The sequence below is a fragment of the Artemia franciscana genome, chromosome 16 (genome assembly GCF_032884065.1).
Source record: "Artemia franciscana chromosome 16, ASM3288406v1, whole genome shotgun sequence".
NCBI lineage: Eukaryota > Metazoa > Arthropoda > Branchiopoda > Anostraca > Artemiidae > Artemia > Artemia franciscana.
The window spans coordinates 34,335,028-34,353,860 of record NC_088878.1 but is presented as its reverse complement, the minus strand read 5'-3'; the positions used below and the strand labels follow the sequence as shown (position 1 = coordinate 34,353,860).

General features: G+C 31.9%; 1 protein-coding gene across 1 annotated transcript in view; it reads right to left on the bottom strand.

The window, feature by feature from the left end:
• Positions 1–3,339: 3,339 nt before the first annotated feature.
• LOC136037377 (uncharacterized) overlaps positions 3,340–18,833 on the bottom strand; it is a 46,502-nt gene continuing 31,008 nt past the window's right edge. The window contains exons 2-3 of the mRNA XM_065720106.1: positions 14,472–14,673; positions 3,340–8,905 (exon numbers count right to left, since the gene is read on the bottom strand). Coding sequence (XP_065576178.1) covers positions 8,701–8,905; positions 14,472–14,673 — 407 coding nt within the window. The 3' untranslated portion in view covers positions 3,340–8,700. The remainder of the gene's footprint in view (positions 8,906–14,471; positions 14,674–18,833) is intronic.

The following is an 18,833-nucleotide window of genomic DNA, read 5'->3' as shown; positions in this document are numbered from 1 at the left end:
GACCGGGCAATTGACGGGGGAAAATGTTTAATTGCACTTGTTTGAATTGCATGTAGCGAAGTATGGATGTTGCATTTATTTAAAGAAGTTTTTTTTCGATCCCGTGCATTACGAATTTGTCTTCTCAGCCGGGCTCTGGACATTTTGTAACTTATTTTATTACTAAAATGAACCTGAATCGTAAATATTGTATATACCGTCAAATTGTAAATATCGTAAACATTTTAAATATCGTCAATTTGGCCAAGCGTCCTAAATACAGACGTGTAATTTAATCCTGCCAGTTTTGGAGCATTCTCTCTCAATGACAAGAATTTTTTAGTCTAACTAACTTCTTTTTTTCTTCCGAATATGTTTTGTTAATTATATTTTTTCATCCTAGTCTGCTTTTATTATTTTTCCTAAATAATAAATAACCTAAGGGTAAAGAAGACTCTAGTGGACTTTAGAGTCCCTATCGGCGATGCTGGTCTTCATTTACTAGGGTTTTATCCCATTTGGCTTTTTTAAATTTGCAGCTTTTTCTAATTCCTTAGGAACCGGCTATTTTTTTATTATTTATTTTTTTTTAGTACTTAACTCCTTCTTCTAGTTTATATCGAAATAACCGTCAATATCTTATCATTTTAAAACTACGGTTCCCAATTTAGGCTCCAAAATCCTAGTAGTAGTTGTAGCAGCAGTAGTAGTAACTAGTATTAGCCATAGTTGTAGCAGTAGTAGTACTAGTAGTGGTAGTAATAACGGTAATGCTAGTAGTAGTATTAGCAGTAGTAGTGGCAGTAGCAGTAGTAGTAGTAGTAAAAGGAGGAATAATAGTAATAGCAGTAAAAATAATAGTAGCAATAGTAGTAGTACGACTAGTAGTAACAGTAGAGCTCTTTCTTATATTGATCTTAAGCCCATTTTTACATTTCTGTATACACATTTCTCGCTTTTAATCTTACTTTTTCGTTTTTGCGTATAGTTCTCCACCAAACAATACTATTCAAAAAACTTTATATATCGGTTTTAACAAGTTTATATATATATATACATATATATATATATATATATATATATATATATATATATATATATATATATATATATATATATATATGTATATATATATATATATATATATATATGTATATATATATATATATATATATATATATATATATATATATATATATATATATATATATATATATATATATCATGAAAAGAGAAATCACCAATGCTACAGCACAAACACAAAAAAAAAAGAAAAAAAAAAAAGAAAAAAAAAAAAAAAAAAAAAAGAGAGAGACAGAAGGAGAAAAGGAAGACTGTTTTCCTAAATTAGTGACTAATATAGACCAGCACTTGAATGAGGCCTTAACCCTACAATCACATAGGTCAAACAGTATAGCCACACACAATATATATATATATATATATTGCTCCTCATCCAGTTTTTTACATTTGTGTACATAACTGGAAGAAGTTGTTGTGTTTTTACTTGTAGACCTACTTGTAGTTATTTTACTCTCCAAAGTGGCAATTTCGGTCCACACTGGAGAAAAATGGGTTCAAAATGCCATAAAACTAGAAATTATGAGACTGTATTTAGAATTAAGGCTTCTATAATGCAACCAGTCAACCAAGACACACTCTCATGTAGTTTTAATTTCTGTTCTTAAAGTACAAAGAACAACAAATTAAAACATTCGCCCCCCTCCATCTTTCTTGTGTCTAGTCATATCTGAAAGTCAAGATTTTAAAGAATTCTTTTTTGCTCTGTCCAAAATTGGGAAGTTTTTTGAGCATTCTCACATTTAAAAATAAACAGGAAGTTTTTTTTAGCATTGTCACAGTAAAAATAAACAATCAGACCTAATTAATTCAATTTCAATGGTTTTCGTAAGTTCAAATCTAAAAATTAACAATTTGTTGATCCTCAAAGACAGCTAACCTTTTGGATAAGGTTAACCCTTCTTGATATGTTTTCTACCATATGTTTTTGCTTATTTTTTAATGTTTATTGTCACCATTTTTTTAATTTTGTAGGTACTACTACCAAAACCTGCATAAGAAGGTCTTTTCCACTAGAAATCGAATCTCCAATTTTTCCTAATTTCAAATATATATTTGGTTGTCCAAGTTTCCATTCAGTTAATTCAACTAATAAAATTTAATTTTTACTCTCCTTGGTAATATTGCTTTTTTCTTATAAACATGTCAAATAATAACAAAGTTAAATTTCAAAACTAATTCGGCAGGATATTTGAATGAATACGCTCTGTATAAGTAAACCTCCTAGAAAGGGCAAATAGATTTCCTCTGATTTATTTTCTCACTTCGTAAATATACAAGATTTCAATAACAAGGAAACCCTCTCTCAACTTCTCACAATAACCGATCATTGTATATCCAAACCGGAAGAAAGAGGAAATAAAGAACTTGTGTGAGGCGAATCGCTTTCTACTTCATCTTTAGTAGTGCGTAGACCATGATTTTTAGCTTTATTCTATCATAAAACTTTTTTTCTATCAATTGAATTACTTTCTTATTCATCAGTTTCTTTATTGCATCTCCCCCCTTATTTTATGTTAAAAGAGAAAAAAGAGAAAAAATTAGAACATGCACAATATAAGTTGCTTTTCTTTTTGTCCAGGCTAGTATGGTAACTTCGTTTCTTCATTTTATCGCCTCTCATTTAACTGTTTTCTATCAACATAATTACTTTGTAGTCCATCAGTTTCTTTGTTCTATCACTCCCATTATTTTGTGTTCAAAAGGCTATTTAGTGTTGAAGTAAAGATGTTGCTATGGAGTGTATTTTCTTTTCTTTCTCTTTTATACGCTATGGTTATTTTTCCAGGTCTATATTTTTTTTTCGCTGAAAAATTGGATGGTTCCAAAACTCAAGGAGACGTCCAATATATAAAGCTATTTGTAAATTATAATAGAATATTGGGAATAAATGGAATGAATTATATAAAAATAAGAATCAAACATAAGAGATATAATATAAAATTTCACTTTTATATTATTTAACAGCGGTTTAGATTCTCGTAAGTCAATTCAATTGATTTTATGGCATAGTTCATGGTGCCAAACCGCTAAAAACATATATCACTGGTCACTACTATTCTCCAGGGAAATTAAGGGGGATGATGAAAACTAAAGACTTGGTTTTTCCGTTTTGCGTTGCATTTATATTTTCTGATGGTCTTTTGTTTAGTGCAGTCCTTAAAGTTTCTTCGAAAAACTTCTTTTGGAGCAAAAGTCTTTTAAAATTAACGACTTAAATAACCTGACCGTTGGGCTGGAACTATTTAAATCAGTACTAAGAATGCCAAAACTTATCGGTTATTTTATGCGAATTTTTAATCCAGTAAAAAGAACAAAATAAGTTACAACTTTGTTTACACTTAAACTCACTTTTTCTTTGTGGCCATTCTTAGAAAACAAAAAGCTAGAAAAGAATACAATACTTTTCCTTAAATATAATTTTATTTAACCGAAAATTATCACAAGGAACATGCGTTTAAGAGCTCCAAATCACAAAATAGACAATAAATAAAATATAAGGTACATTATAATACCTAAGCAATGATAAAAAAAAAATCACTCAACTACCAATTTACACGAACAGAGAAACAAATAGAACATCTAAACATTAACCATTATTACATTTTATTAACATTTCATAGTCTATGAATTAATCTAAAAGTAAATTAATGTTGGTGCTTTGATAGTCTATCAGTTCATAAGTTTCATAAGCAAGTTCATATTCAGTTCATAAGCAAGGCAAGAACACGGTTACCACCTGGTGAGTAAAGAATCACTAAACTATATTGATTTGTTGGTTAATGTTATCATTTTATACAGTAATCTAGTAATTTATGTGTCGATTTAGTTTCTTTTACACAACATAAAAAATCACTAGAAATAGCGATAAATCACTATAGGTGGCAACCTTGGGCAAGAATGACACCAGAAGATGCACTTGCGGCTGCTTGAGACGTGGCTAAGAGAGGTATATGCACTCTCGGCACTGATGCCAATATATCAGAAGAATTAAGTCAAAGTAAGCCATTTTGGTCTCTTTTGGATCTGAAGTTGAGGCAGCAGATTGCCATTCATGGTATACAAAAAATCTAAAGATATAAAAGATTTGAGATGCCGATTGCTTTTTTTGGTGCACATGACAATCAAAAAGTATTTTAGGTGGCACGATAGCACCTCCAAACACAGGGTGTCTGTGGTATGATTATTTACTAAACCATTATGCTAAGAAAACTGATCTGAATATAATATATGGAAGAAAACTAGGAAGAAATCTAGATTGGTATACTAACTCCAAACCCTCCTCTTTCAAAAAGAATTAGAAATGTTTTGGGCAAAATTACCATTGGTTTTCTTACTTTATTATAACAGAAATAATTATTATCCCATCTTTTCTGTTTATTGGTTTTCTTAGGTTACCGGAGTAAGCAAGTTGCCATCCCAAATACAGATCACAAGGACCACCGGCCTGGTCATTGGGAACTATTCTAGTTAGTTTCCCCGTGTTAGGAAGATAAAAGACTTATATAATTAAAGTTTAAACAAGGGTATAAGAATAATGTTGAAGCTTGTAACAAAGGTTCAAAATAACAGAACATTTGAAGGAATATGGAAATTTAATTGTAACGTTATTGAAAGTGTGAAAAATTTTGTAAATATATATTGAACTGAAATATGGTTAATGCTTTGATGCTCTGGTGTATCCCGTGTTTTTGCGCCCCCAAAACTAACAAATTTCTACTCCGTTGCAATCAATAACACCAACAAAAACAACACAAACACCAGTAAAGATTTTCTCAGGTTCAAATAATTTTTTTTTAAATAAGTAAAAACAAAAAGTCCTAAGTCTGTCATGCACTATTTTTTGTTTTTACAGTTCTTACAGATTCGATAAACTTATTTTTAAGCCCCAACATTCAGTCCTTTCTTCCTTTTTCGTAATTGTAGACTTTCCTGTTTAGAGATTTTTTAAATAAATGTAACTGACTGATCTTTAATTTTCAATGGATGTATAACTTTTTTCCAAATTTGTTGTTTACATTTCAGGCAAATTTGTAGTTCTAAGCCCTATCCCCACAGAAGGTAGTAATTTTCTTTTTTCGTTCAATCTTTAACATAGGTAATTGAACTTCTGAGTGGATCATATTTAAGGGTTTCACTAAAATTTAAGGTTTTCACTTTAAATTTCCAACTTTATGATTTTTTATTCTCTTATGCACTTTTTCTGACGGAAGTATATTTATCCAAATTCAGTTCTCTGCCTTTAAGGTATAAACACTCACTTACTTCATTCTGTGGTTTTATATTCTTTTAAGAACCACCTCTTATTCTTGCTCAATTAAATTTATTTAATTTTTTTACTTATGATTTTTTTCGTTTATTCAAAATAAATGTCACAATTCAAAAACAATCTGAACTTTAAATGCTTAGACATTAATTTTACCTCAGTAAAAAAACAAACAAAAAAAAAAACAAAAAAAAAACAACATATTTTCTACGTTCAACTAGGTAAACAGCGATAATCAGGCTACAGATATCTTGCATGGTAAGACAGGGTCCTATTTACTGGCCTTTTTTATCTAAATAAATTTGCCGTGTTATTTCCTGTGTAACGATTAAAGCTCTTTGTCTTCGCAATTATTTATTTATAACGGTTGGCTATTAGTTTGTGAGAATTTATTTCATGATTATACATTTTTGCTGAGAAACAAACACTGTGCCTTATGCCATTGCATTAACAAAAATACATTCTAAGACGACACTGGATATACATGACTTATGAAACAAAGAAGAGAAATTATAATAAATAAAAAAAAATCAAAAAGCAGAAAAAAACGAGGGTAGTGCCAGCCAATGAAACCATATGAAGAGAAATTTAGCAAATATTTCGACAAGGACCTCCGCCAAGTCGTCCTCAGTGCTAAGAAAAAATGAAACGAAAAAAACACAAGGTTAGGTTTTTTTTCAATTCATTAAAAAATAAATATAATTATCTCTGTAGCTTTTTGCTGCTATGGAAACTATTGTCAAATATTTGAATACAGTTCATTCAGACGCTAAAAAAATAGAAACTTAACAGCAGAAGAGAATTAATTTAACACTTTCCTGAAAGTGCTAAAGGATTTTCAGATAGGAATTTTTGGATTCATCCATAAGGCTGGATGGAAAGTTTTATCCCACGAAATGAAAACCGTATTTGTTTGAGAGTGAATTATTTTATCCTACATAAAATCTCTAAGAAATCCTTGAAATGAGGGCTGCAGATTGGGGGGAGGTGGATCAATTGCCCCCTCTACCCCCTTAATTCTAAAAAGACTGTTATTTGTAGATTTCGTTGAGAATAATTGAAAAAAATTGCCTCCCCTCGATTTTGAAAAAAAAAAAACATTTTCTGTATCTTCATTGAAAATAACACGGAAAAAATTCTTGTCCTTCCCCTTCTTCCTATATTTCGAGAATAGGCATCCTCGCCCATTTCATTTCCTTATCCGTAAAAAAAAAACCAAATTTGTAAAACTAAATATAAAATATCCACAACTATTAAACAATTTTACAATACAAATATAAATTTAAAGAAAGGTATAATGCATAAAATGTTGAGATATATAACTAGAGCTTCTCAAAAGTTTTCCTGAGGGAAAAGAGATTGGTTTAATTTTTGTTTTTTAAAGCTAAATGACTTTCAAATAAAAAATTTTCAATTTATCTTTAAGGGCCAAGATAATATTCAGCAATGATTAAAACATAATTTGATATGATATTCTGTAGTTTTATCTTCGATCTTTTATCCGATTGAAGTTACCAAGAAGTTTCATTTTATTTGCCACAGAAAGAGTTCATTTATTTTATGATACCAAGGATATAAAGACAAGCTTTTTTATAGCCCGGGGCACATCTTAGATCAATTCATATTAGAAAATAGAAATTTTTTTTTATTGTCCCATAATTATGACGTTATTAGGAGGTGTAAAATTTTCGTCAGTGTTGTCACATTCAACCGTAAATACAAATTAGTAAAAGTAGTTACTTCAACTTAATAACATTTTATTTTATGAAAACTCAGGAATTAGTAATTACTTGATTCCCAAAGACAGCTACAGCTTCTTAAGAAAGCTACATGTTGGATGATGTTTGGTGCTGCGGACTTTTAGCTTATTTTTTGCTGAGTTTTCTCTTACGAATTTTTCGTTTAATTTCACGCTTACTAATATTAAAAGTTGTATAACTAACTACACATTAAAAATTGACTTTTACGCTTCCCTATTTTTTTTCAAATATATACGGTTGATGAGGTCCCAAATTAACCAATTCCAACAATCAGATTTTATTTTCACTGTCCTTTGAAATTAAAGTTTTAGGTGCAAATTATATTTATTCAGTGCAATAAGGCCTTTTTTGACAAAACGGGTTGATTTCTGATGTTTATTTTACTTTTATTACTATATATAAATATATATATCTCAGTTATTTAGCCAAGTTTACTGATCAAGACTGTTGGAGTTGTTCGTCCTCAAAGCTTTTACAGGATTTTAGTGGATTACTATTTGTCAAATAATTGAATTGCATATTGTTGTTTTTGTTTAATAAATTGTAATTCAGACAGAGTTTCTTCCTGGTTCCCAAAGTATGCAGTTTCTCTTTTCCTTGCTTGCTGAAACAGCTTGAATATGCACCAACTAATACAAACTTTTTTTTACTCTAAACGATAGATCATGGGTAGTTAATGAGAAAGGAAGCTCAAATTTTTCTCTGCAAAAAAAGAAAAAGAAAAAAATCAGACAAAACCTTCATTTAGAGTTATGAAATGAAGTCTCATTATTTTTTAATTTATTATTATATATGTTTTTTTTGTTGTGGGTGCACTTTCTTAATCTAGCCTATTTTTTATATATTAGACCAGCCCTAACCATTTTTAATCAATAGAAAATGGTTTTACTAATTCGAATTGGCTTAATTTCAAAATTTTTAAGTTTATTTCAAATAAACTTATTTTTGTGAATTAAAATAAAGCCTATTTTTAGCTCTTTTAGAGTTTCCTGGATACTTGTGTCCTTTCAATGGTTGTATTACTTTTTTAATCTTTTAAGAACATGTTTAATTACCAAAGTTTTTGTTCTTCCATTCAGTTATTCATACGTTTTGCTTAGAATATTGTTTCTTGAAAATAATATATGTCAAGCAAAAAAAGTACAGGAACGAACTATTAACAAAAACGCAAAATATTTCTTTCGGTTGTTCAAAGAAATATATACCCTATTAATTAAAAAAAAAAGAATTGAATTGTCGCGACTGATGTTAAGAATGTCGAAAATGTTTCTCAGTCTAGACTTTTGACTTAAAGAACAGCATCATCTTTGTTTCAGAAACGTACAAATCTATTTTTTCAAGATCTCCTTTCAGAAATGAAACATTCCTAAAATATTCATAAGGTTCATTTCCTGAGCTTCTAAACAAGCATGTTGGATTTTTTTTTCAGAACTTCAGACAGGTTTTCAATTTGACATAAGAGGCGAAGTTCCGTCGAAACAACAAAGCAGTCGAAGAACGAGAAAATTATTTTTAGACTCGGAGAAGTTTTTACGGTTACAGTTTGACTGGACGTGAACGCCTCTCCCTACATGTGAGCACAGATGTTTTTTATGAACGTTCAGTAAATTCTGTCTATATAACTTCGTGAAGTCCTAAACAAATCCCATGTACGCTTTCAACACAATCAATAGACCCAAAACATTTTTGATCCTCAGATTTTAACCTCTTGATTTCTGCTGTGACCATCTCAAATCGTGAGGGCTCTGTCACTCTAAAAGCATCTAGGTATTCACTAGCACAGTTTGTTAAATTGAAATCACGCTTTTCTCCAAAAAACCTAAAAACAAAATGCTGAATTAAATATTTGACAGGTTCATCAACATATATATATATATATATATATATATATATATATATATATATATATATATATATATATATATATATATATATATATATATATATATATATATGTATATATATATATGTATATATATATACATATATATATACATATATATATATATATATATATATATATATATATATATATATATATATATATATATAAATATATACATATATATATATGTATATACATATATATATATATATATATATATATATATATATATATATACATGTATATACATATATATATATATATATATATATATATATATATATATATATATATATATATATATGTATATACATGTATATATATATATATATATATATATATATATATATATATATATATATATATATATATATATATATATATATATATATATATATATATATATATGGTTGTGTGTAGCCCTATGCACAACTTTAATATAATTATCACACTTAAAACCAAATCGTGAAAGGGTAAAAGATTTGTCCCTCTTCTGTAGTCACAGGATTTGTTTTAATTTCTTGGTTTATATTTCTGATGAATTTTCGTAAGCAAATAATATTATTCCTTTTTTTTTGGAGAGAAAAATACCCAGACTTGTTGAAACCTGGTTGGTTTTAAGACCTACTGTATGAAATCTCAAACCAGTGAAGAGGAACGAAAAGGTAAATTTCATCTTATTGGTTCTCCTTAGTGAATTTCTAAGCCAGTAATTAGAAAATAAAGGTTTCTAGCCACAAGATTCTTTATCAGTGGTTTCTTCTATTTCTCCATGCAGCAGCCTTAAATATAACGTTCGCCTAGATCTGTAACGTGCTGTGGCAAAAAAAAATAAATATGGGCTTAAATTAATGGTGCAAAATTAAACTGTTGCCCATTCCAATATTTGGAATATGGTGGTATTTGTTCTGCTGTCAGGTTTTTGTTCGAAATATCGATGTATGAACTAAAAAGCTTCAGTGATGGATTGGAACAGTTATTAGTCCAGAAGAACCGAACTTACCCCAGAGCCATTGAGATCCATGGCTAGAAAGAAGCAAAATTTATTGTGCTATCCCACCCGTTTTCTATGTTAATCAATGTCAGGTGACACATCACAGCAGTGTCTTAGGGTATGGGAATTAAAGAATCATAAACGACGTAACTATTATACTTTTAAAGTAAATTCCTACAAAAATCACGAACTAGGTCCTTTTGAGGCTCAATCTTTGGATGCTTCATTTTACTGCCAGTACCGTCTCACAGACCTAACAAATGTCCTGCTGAAAAGTATGCAAAGACTTTTTTCATCTTATCCAAAATACTTAAGTAAACAAAACCAGGCTGATCAAATTTGGGCATTATTTAGCTCAAATTATAACTTTGGCGAAATCTATTTACATGGTTTACGAAATAGTATTTGTCATGTTTGCTGTACACGCAGGTATTTTTCTTCCCAGATGGAACCATTTTTTTTTATAAATTTTTGGTTTGCGGTAGGAAGGGGCGGGAAAGAGAAGCAAATAGGTAAAAATAGTCCAAAGGGGTTGCGGGAAGTTTTGTCTAGGAGGGAGAAAAGCTGTCGGTAGAGTGAACAAAAAAGAACTAAAAAGAAATAGAGATACGAGACCAAAAGGATGTGAAAAACCAAGCGAAGATTCCCTAACAATGCCGGGTAGTTTCGCCTTACTTACCACTATCACGAATACTTTTCTTAGTCCATTCATTGAATTAGATTAACGGGAATATGTGAATGAGTTAAGACTAACATCAACACTATAGTAAATTATTCCGACGGTGATGTTTCGGAATTTCGTGTTAAATATAAAGCCGTATTTACATTGTGACTTTTTAAGCCAAGTTGACTGTGTTTTTTTAACTTTTATGGCAGCTTCAGTCCCCATCAGGGTTTTTAAGGCTCTAAGGCTATATCAGATAATTTAGAAGTGGTTTCTTTCTAGACAAAGCCAAATCCAGTGAACAAAAAGTGGTTTTAACTCGACCAACTATGCTTGAAGAAGCCTTTCTAAAGACATGCCTTAAACAACAAATTCCCTATGTTACAGAATTATGTAATGAAACTAATGCGTCACCTTGGAATTAGTGTAATAATTTTAATTACTCAAATAATATTTATGTCAATAAGTAAGTATTTAGCTTTAAATGTTGGTACATTACTTCCCAAATGGCAAAATTGAGTAGATAGTCTCTTTTGATCGTGGGCAACTGAATTTGTTTTGGAGTTGAAACAAAAATAACAGTCACAAATAATGAAGGTCAAAATAAGGAAAACATTTCTAAGTGAAAGTCTAATATTCACCAAACTTGGCAAAAAGTAACTATTATAAACTTTGTGTAAGTAGACAAACAAAAAAATCCTTCCTGTATCACGATTTTTAGCTGTAAACTTGAAATGTCGTTTGCAAAATTTTTATTCCATAAAACTTGAACATCCTTGATAGTTGGTGAAGCTATTCAGTATTGCTCTGAAATATATTAACTCTTCTTTATTTCATAGAGAGAAAGAACTTATAAAAAAAAACACACAAAATAAAACAAAAAAAGAAAAATTTTGTCAAAAAACCTTATGGCTTGTGCGGCCATTTTCGAAACTACAAAACAAATTAGTTATCAATGGATTCCCCCTAAAAGCAAAAAAAAAATACAAGTCTGCAAACCAAAATTAGAATATTGGAAGGTACAGTGATGACAATAGTCAAATATGTCTCTGAAGCGTGGGCGCTCCGAAAAGTTGATGAAGATTTACTAGATATTTTCCAGAGAAGTTGCCTACGGATTGTTCTGGGTACCCAGCTGACTAACCGTATTTCAAACAGTAGGCTGTACGAAAAGTGTGGTTCAGTCCCGCTTTCTAGGGCTATAATGAAAGAAAGATTAAGATGGTTAGGACAAGTTCTGCGGACAAAGGATGACAGATCGCCGAAGATTGTCCGTTTCGTCCAACCATCTAAGGGTAAACAGAAAGCAGGTCGTACTCGTCCGGGGTGGAGGGATGTCATAAGAAAGATAAAGAAAGAACGAAAGGGTGTAAAGAAGGAGGCTTTGAAGAGATTGGGACGGAGGAGAAGAGGGCTTAGCTGTGTTGGCCTCAGGCGGCTTGGTGCTGCGGTGAGTTGTTAGTAGTAGTTGTGGTAGTAAAACTGCTTGTTTTACAATATTGAATATCCTTAGATTCCACCATGTTACACCACATCTGCAATGTTTGGCAACATTTTAAAACTTTTTGGGGAAAATATGTAGGATACAGCCCCTCCCCCTTGCTCAAGTCCCATGAACTAATATATTAACAAATATCCAAGTAAAGTTAAGCACTTTCAAACAGTTGTGGTAACGAACTGTAGTAAGGAGCGACCCGGCTCAATAGTAACCAAAACTCTAAAAAATGGAATTTTGATACCAATAGTTACATCAAAAGAATCGCATTTTAATGCTGATTTTAAAATATACAAGTTTCATCAAGATCAGTTATACCCATCAAAAGTTACGAGCCTGAGAAAATTTGCCTCATTTTAGAAAATAGGGGGGAAAACCCCCTAAAAGTCATACAATCTTAACGAAAATCACACCATCAGATTCAGCATATTGAACCCCCTCATATACGCAATAAAAACATACGAATATAGAAGTTCGTTACGTCAGTTACTTCGTAACTTACGTATATTTTTTACCAGTGAAAACGTTTGTAAAAAAATAAAAGTTCTAGTTGCTTTTTTAAGTAATCAAAAACTTGGAGGGCAGCTAGGCCTCCACCTTCGCTTCTTTTTTCTCAAAATCTTCCGATTAATTACAATTAATTAATATGCAAATTTTGTTTTAATTACTAATGTGCGGAGAGCCAAGATCAAAACATGCATTAATTCAAAAACGTCCAGAAATGAAAAAAAAGTTTTTGTAACGGAAAGTAAGAGCGACATTAAAACTTAAAACGAACAGAAATTACTCCGTATATGAAAGGGGCTTTTCCTCCTCAACGCCCCGCTCTTTAGGCTAAAGTTTCTTACTGTTTTGAAAAAGTAGAGTTAAGAGAAAGGGTCAAACTTTAAGGCGTTGAGGAGGAAAAGCCCCTTTCATATACGGAGTAGCTTCAGTTCGTTTTAAGTTGTAATGTCGCTCCTTACTTTCCGTTACAAAAACTTGTTATTTTTATTTAATCTCAATACAGATTGCTCTTAAGTTGCACATCAAACCAATCCTCCGTACAAAGTTTATCTTCTGCATGGTGCTAACACACCGACGACTCGAAAAAAGAATGTTTTTAGCAAAAACAAAATTCAAAAACATGTCGATTTTTTTAATCAATATATTAATACCATCCATGTTGAAAACAGTTGCTTTTTACGCTATTTTTCAATGATGTCATGTCTATTTCTGTTATTCATAATTTAACAAAAAAAGTAAGTTCAGTAACACCAACAACGTCCGATTAATTGAGATTTAGACAGTAAACTATGAAATAAAAAGTACAAAGTTGACCGCTTTTTTCCCACGATAAACAACTATAAGTTCTGCAAGATTTGTCACTTTGTGGTTATAGTCAATTTAATTTGCCGTCTTTGTTTAAAATAACAACTAAATTACGGTTTTATTTAACCTTCATCGTCAATTGTTTTCTTATGACTCAGCATTTAAGCTTCACCAAAGTAAAGCTTAGATTTTACGGCAAGGGTAGACCTAACCGGCATCTTAATGATATAGTTAATGTGAAGTAATCCTAAGTTGTTCGAAACCACTTTATTTTTTAGTTTACCAAAAGGCCTTTTAGGCGATAGCCAGCTTCGACTAGGGAAATTTAAGAGCATCGGGTCTTCCTTTGGCTATTCAAAAAAAAGTATAATGTTGGTTAGTTATACGCAATATGTAGCTTTTACTGGTTAGATACAGGACAATTTTTTTGTGTTTTTATGGAATTATACCCAGAAATAAGGTTTTGAATTTATAAAATTCTGGTTTGACTAAACCATCTAAGAAGCATATAACATTGCACAGCATATGCAAAGGAAATTAAAAAATTTATTACCTTTATATAAATAGCATTGCCATCTAAACTTTAATTGCCCCTTTAGGTTTAGTGTCCTTCGCGCTTAGTTGCCCTTAAGCTTTAGTGGAGACTGATGTAACCTTTGGTCCCCATTTATAAAAACAAAACTACCTCCGACTGACGATGATTTATCAATAAATTATAATAAAAAACCCCAATATTATAGTTTCTGTCTAGGGCTAAAGGGAAAGCAGGTCGTTCGCGGTTGAAGTGGTAGGATGTCATAAAGGAAGATTTAAGGGAAATGGGGCCTTTCTGGGATGGTTTAAAGAGGGAGGCTTTGAATAGATGGGGATGGAGGAGGAGCATGGTACCTGTAGCTGTGTTGACCTTAGGCGGCTTGCTGCTGCAGTGAGTTGTTAGTAGTAGTAGTAGTGGTAGGTAATATTACGGTTTTGTTGGAAAGGTAATTGGCTAGTGACAGGTACAGTATTCTACATTAGTAACTAATTCTATACTGACCTCTTAAGTAAATATCGTTTAACTCCAGCACTCTGTGTGCATAACGATGTCAAATAGATCCCCTCGTGATTCAGCTTAGGCAGTGATTGTGCCGCACCGTATAATTTTGGAACAATTTCACCCCCCATGAGAAGAATTGAACTGTCAAGGTAAGGTGGGAGTGTTTTCCAGGGCCAGCTTTGCATGGAAAGACCCTCATCGCCTAAAAAATGAAAAATCTTGAAAAATCTTCAAAAATGAAACGCATTCTAAATAATTGTAAATAATTATATACTATGCACTATTATATATATATATATATATATATATATATATATATATATATATATATATATATATATATATATATATATATATATATATATACCATTATATATTCGTATATGTCTGGGGGCTAAGGAGACTCCAATAAACAAAAAAGAGCTCTGAATTGGATCTGCGTCGCAAGTTATCTAAACTTAAAGTAGGGAACAATATTAAAACTCAAAACTAACAGAAATTATTCTGCAGAAGAAGGGATATTCCCCCTCCTCAATACCCTCCTCTTTGCACTAAAGCTTTTAGCATTAAAAAAAAAATTTCTACTGTAATTAAACGGTCTTTGTGTTTTAAAGTCGTGTCAAACTTTAGCGTAAAGAGCTAGGTATTGAGGAAGGGGCAACCCCTTCTAATACGGTATTATTTCTGTTCGTTTTGAGTTTTAATGTTGCTCCTTACTTTCATTTGGAAAACTAATTTTTCTTATTTAATTTTTGATCGCTTTTCAAATAATACCAGTAAATCTGACTCGTCCTCCATAAAAAATTTCTTCCCCTCACGGGAAAATATTCCATGGAAATTTCTTGCTACAGATAATTCACACCCCCATTTGAATTCCATCCATACAATTTCATCCTCGCTTAAAATCCCCATACCCTGCCCCCCATAAATTTTGAAGTTTTTGCGGACGGTTCAGCCTGAAAGATTCGCCCTAGTATAATTACATTTGAAAAAGACTTTGGTTCCGAATCATTTTCCTTATCACTCCGGAAAACCCCTATTCCTGGATTTTTTTTCTGGAGATCCAAACATGCTGAAAATAGCCCCTGGGTAACTCCCCCTGAACATCTCCAAATACAAAATTGAATTGGTAAATAAAGTAGGACAAATAGAAAGAATTTCGTACAGAAATTGTGTCAAATCCCCCCAGTGCAAAATTTCCCCTGTAACCTTCACCCCGGGAAATTTCCCTCCCTAAGGAATGTTATCACCGTGAAAAATGTGAAAAACCCACAAAAAATTTATCCCTTCTCCCGAAGAATGTCTGTATACTTACCGATAACAAATACTATACATCAACAAAGGGGAAATTTCATGACTTACACAACCTTTCCCCAGGGGCTGTGGGGTCATTTTATTCCCAAGGACATAGTTACTGGGCTTTTCAACTATGCCAAACGAAATGACTGTTCAAAAATTTGATCGGACAACTTTGAGAAAAATGGGGGAGGGAAGGGAGCTAGTTCCCCTCCAGTATTTTTTGTCACCTAAAAAGGGCACTAGAATTTTTACTTTCCATTCCAATGAGCCCTTTCTTGATATTTTAGGACTGTGGATTCGATGCGATCCCCTGTGGGGAAAACAAACAAGAAAAACACATAAACACGTATCTTTGATCTTCCTACTGGCAAAAAATACAAAATTCAATATTTTTGCAGATGGGAGCTTGAAACTTCTACAATAAGGTTTCCGGATATGCTTAGGCTGGTCGTGTGAATTTCATTAATATTCCTTGACTTTTAGAGGGTGTTTCCCCCATTTTCAAAAATCAGGCGAATTTTCTCAGGCTCGTAGCTTTTGATGGGTAATACTAAACTTAATGAACCTTATATAATTTGAATCAGCATAATAAGCCGAGACTTTTGATATTTCAATTGACATTAACTATCGGTTATTGTTGAGCCGTGTCGCTTCTTACTTACAGTTCGTTACCACGGCTGTTATGTTTTCTGTTATGGTTCTTTTGAAATTATACCAGAAACATTTCTCATTTAGCTAATTACAAACCTTTTAAAGTCTTTATGTTGCTCAGAAGACATTGAAAACCTGGTCCTCAGCTAGTGTCCATCTTAGATATCCCTTAAAAGAAATTTTTGAGAAAAACTTACTTAGAAAACCTTGGAAACGATGATAAAAAAATTCAGTTCTGAAATCTCAGACCTTTCCCTCTCCAGATAAATATTTGGAGGAGTGCAGTGGCGTCGTTGAGTGAGGGAGGGAGCAAGGGGTGTGGACGGTTGATTCCCCAATAATTTGAAAAAAACTATAATTTATTATTTAACCTTAAAACTGTTACTTGTTTTGAATTCATTTTGAGCAAATAACTTTTTTTAATTAATCCATTTTTAATATGAAAATGGCGTTCCATTACACTTTTTTGCGACAAGCATTGATGCTTACCGCTATTTGTAATAATAAATAATATGTTCCACATTAATATTTTTCCAAATACACTGCCTTTGAAGCCTTATCATCAAGTAAAAATGTGAGCCTGATAATGGCAAAATTGAATACAATCCTGAATGAAAAAGAAATTATTGAAAAAGAAAATAAGACTTAGTGCTTTTTATAATGATGTTCGCACTATAACTAGATTTGGTTGTAGTTTGGTCCTGGAATTTGATAAACCATTTAGTGGTCTTTATTTTTATTTCTAGAATTTAATCGAGACTCTGAAATTCTTAATTGTCATTGAAATGCCTAATAAGCACTGATAACGTCCTATTCCTTGCGTTTTGGATTCAAACACTACACTTAAACATTGAACTGCCTCTGCGTACAATACCATGCTGACTTCCTGCTATTTTCGCTTTTCTAAATATTTCTTTCAACCAGCTCCAAAAAAAAGAACTGATATAAATATGCTAAAAATTATTACTGAAATTAGTTGCATTTTATACAACGCCAGCGCTACTTGTGAGAAATTTATCTCTGCATCAGCATGCTTTACAAAATGTCTGCTGAGAATAGAATAAAGTTAATTTGAAGAAAATATATATATTTTTCTCACAATTTAGAAATTTTGTGTGCACGTTTAAGCGATACTAACCCATTTTCTTTTTTCATTTCCGTTAGAATGAGCCCTCTCGCGACATTCTAGGACCACTCTGTCGATACGATGACCCACGGAAAAAAAATAAAATAAAATAAAGACGCACCCGTAATCGGTATTCTGGCAAAAAATACGAAGTTCCACATTTTTGTAGATAGGAGCTGGAAACTCTTATAGTAGGGTTCTCTGATACGCTGAATGTGATGGTGTGATTTTCGTTAAGTGGTGTGATTCTATTACTTTTAGGGGGTGTTTCTCCCTATTTTCCAAAATAAGGCAAATTTTCTATGGCTCGTAACATTTGATGACAAAGACTATGAAACTTATATATTTAAAATCAGCATAAAAATCTGATTCTTTTTATGTATCTTTTAGCATCAAAATTCTGTTTCTTAGAATTTCGTTTACTATTGAGCCGGTTCGCTCCTTATTACAGTTTATTACCACGAACTGTTTGATTGTACATTTAAAATAAATTCCAAAAAAGTAAACGCACAAAATGACCTCTTTTTCTCTAAGTATAATTCTGCTAAAGCTAGAATTTGCTTGAGAAAGTCGAGTTTAAGGTTTCGGTAGTTCTCGTTACATTAAGGGTAACCCTGATGGTGGTATTTACAACCAAGAGAAACTAAATAAAAAGCACAAGCTTTGTCAAAAGAGAGTAAATAGCTACATGGTAACTTCAAACAAACATAAAAAAAATTGTGGGTTACGAGAACTGCCCTATCCAAACACCCCGCTGTTTATGCTAAAGTTGGAATTTTTGTCTCTGCCTGTTTAAAAAGGACTGCTCAAGCGCAAGTTCACTCGTAAATTGTCGAAGCGTAGCACTAGTTCGTATACTTTGTATATAGAATAGCATAGTATAAATATATACGAACAGTAGCGAAACGTTCTTTTTAAACACGTAACACATCTAAAGCCACAAAAGCTAAACCACAAACCACTCTTCATGACTGCGCCTTCGCGCACGCGCAATGACAAATGGTTAGCGTATTACAACGAAAAACTGTTGCTCTGACGGCCTAGGAACTTCCTAGACAGTGCGCTGTAAATGTGTGTTATGTTTGAAGAAACCTTTCGCGGCTGTTTGTATATATACTTCTACTATGACAGAGCAGTTTCTGTCACTTTTAATACCGCTATTTCCTTTTGTTAAATAAAAAACAAGTTTTTTTAACTGAAAGTAAGGAGCAACATTTAACGCATAAACGAACATAAATTATTACGTTTACGAGGGGGTTACCCCCCCCCCCTGTACCTCGTTCTTT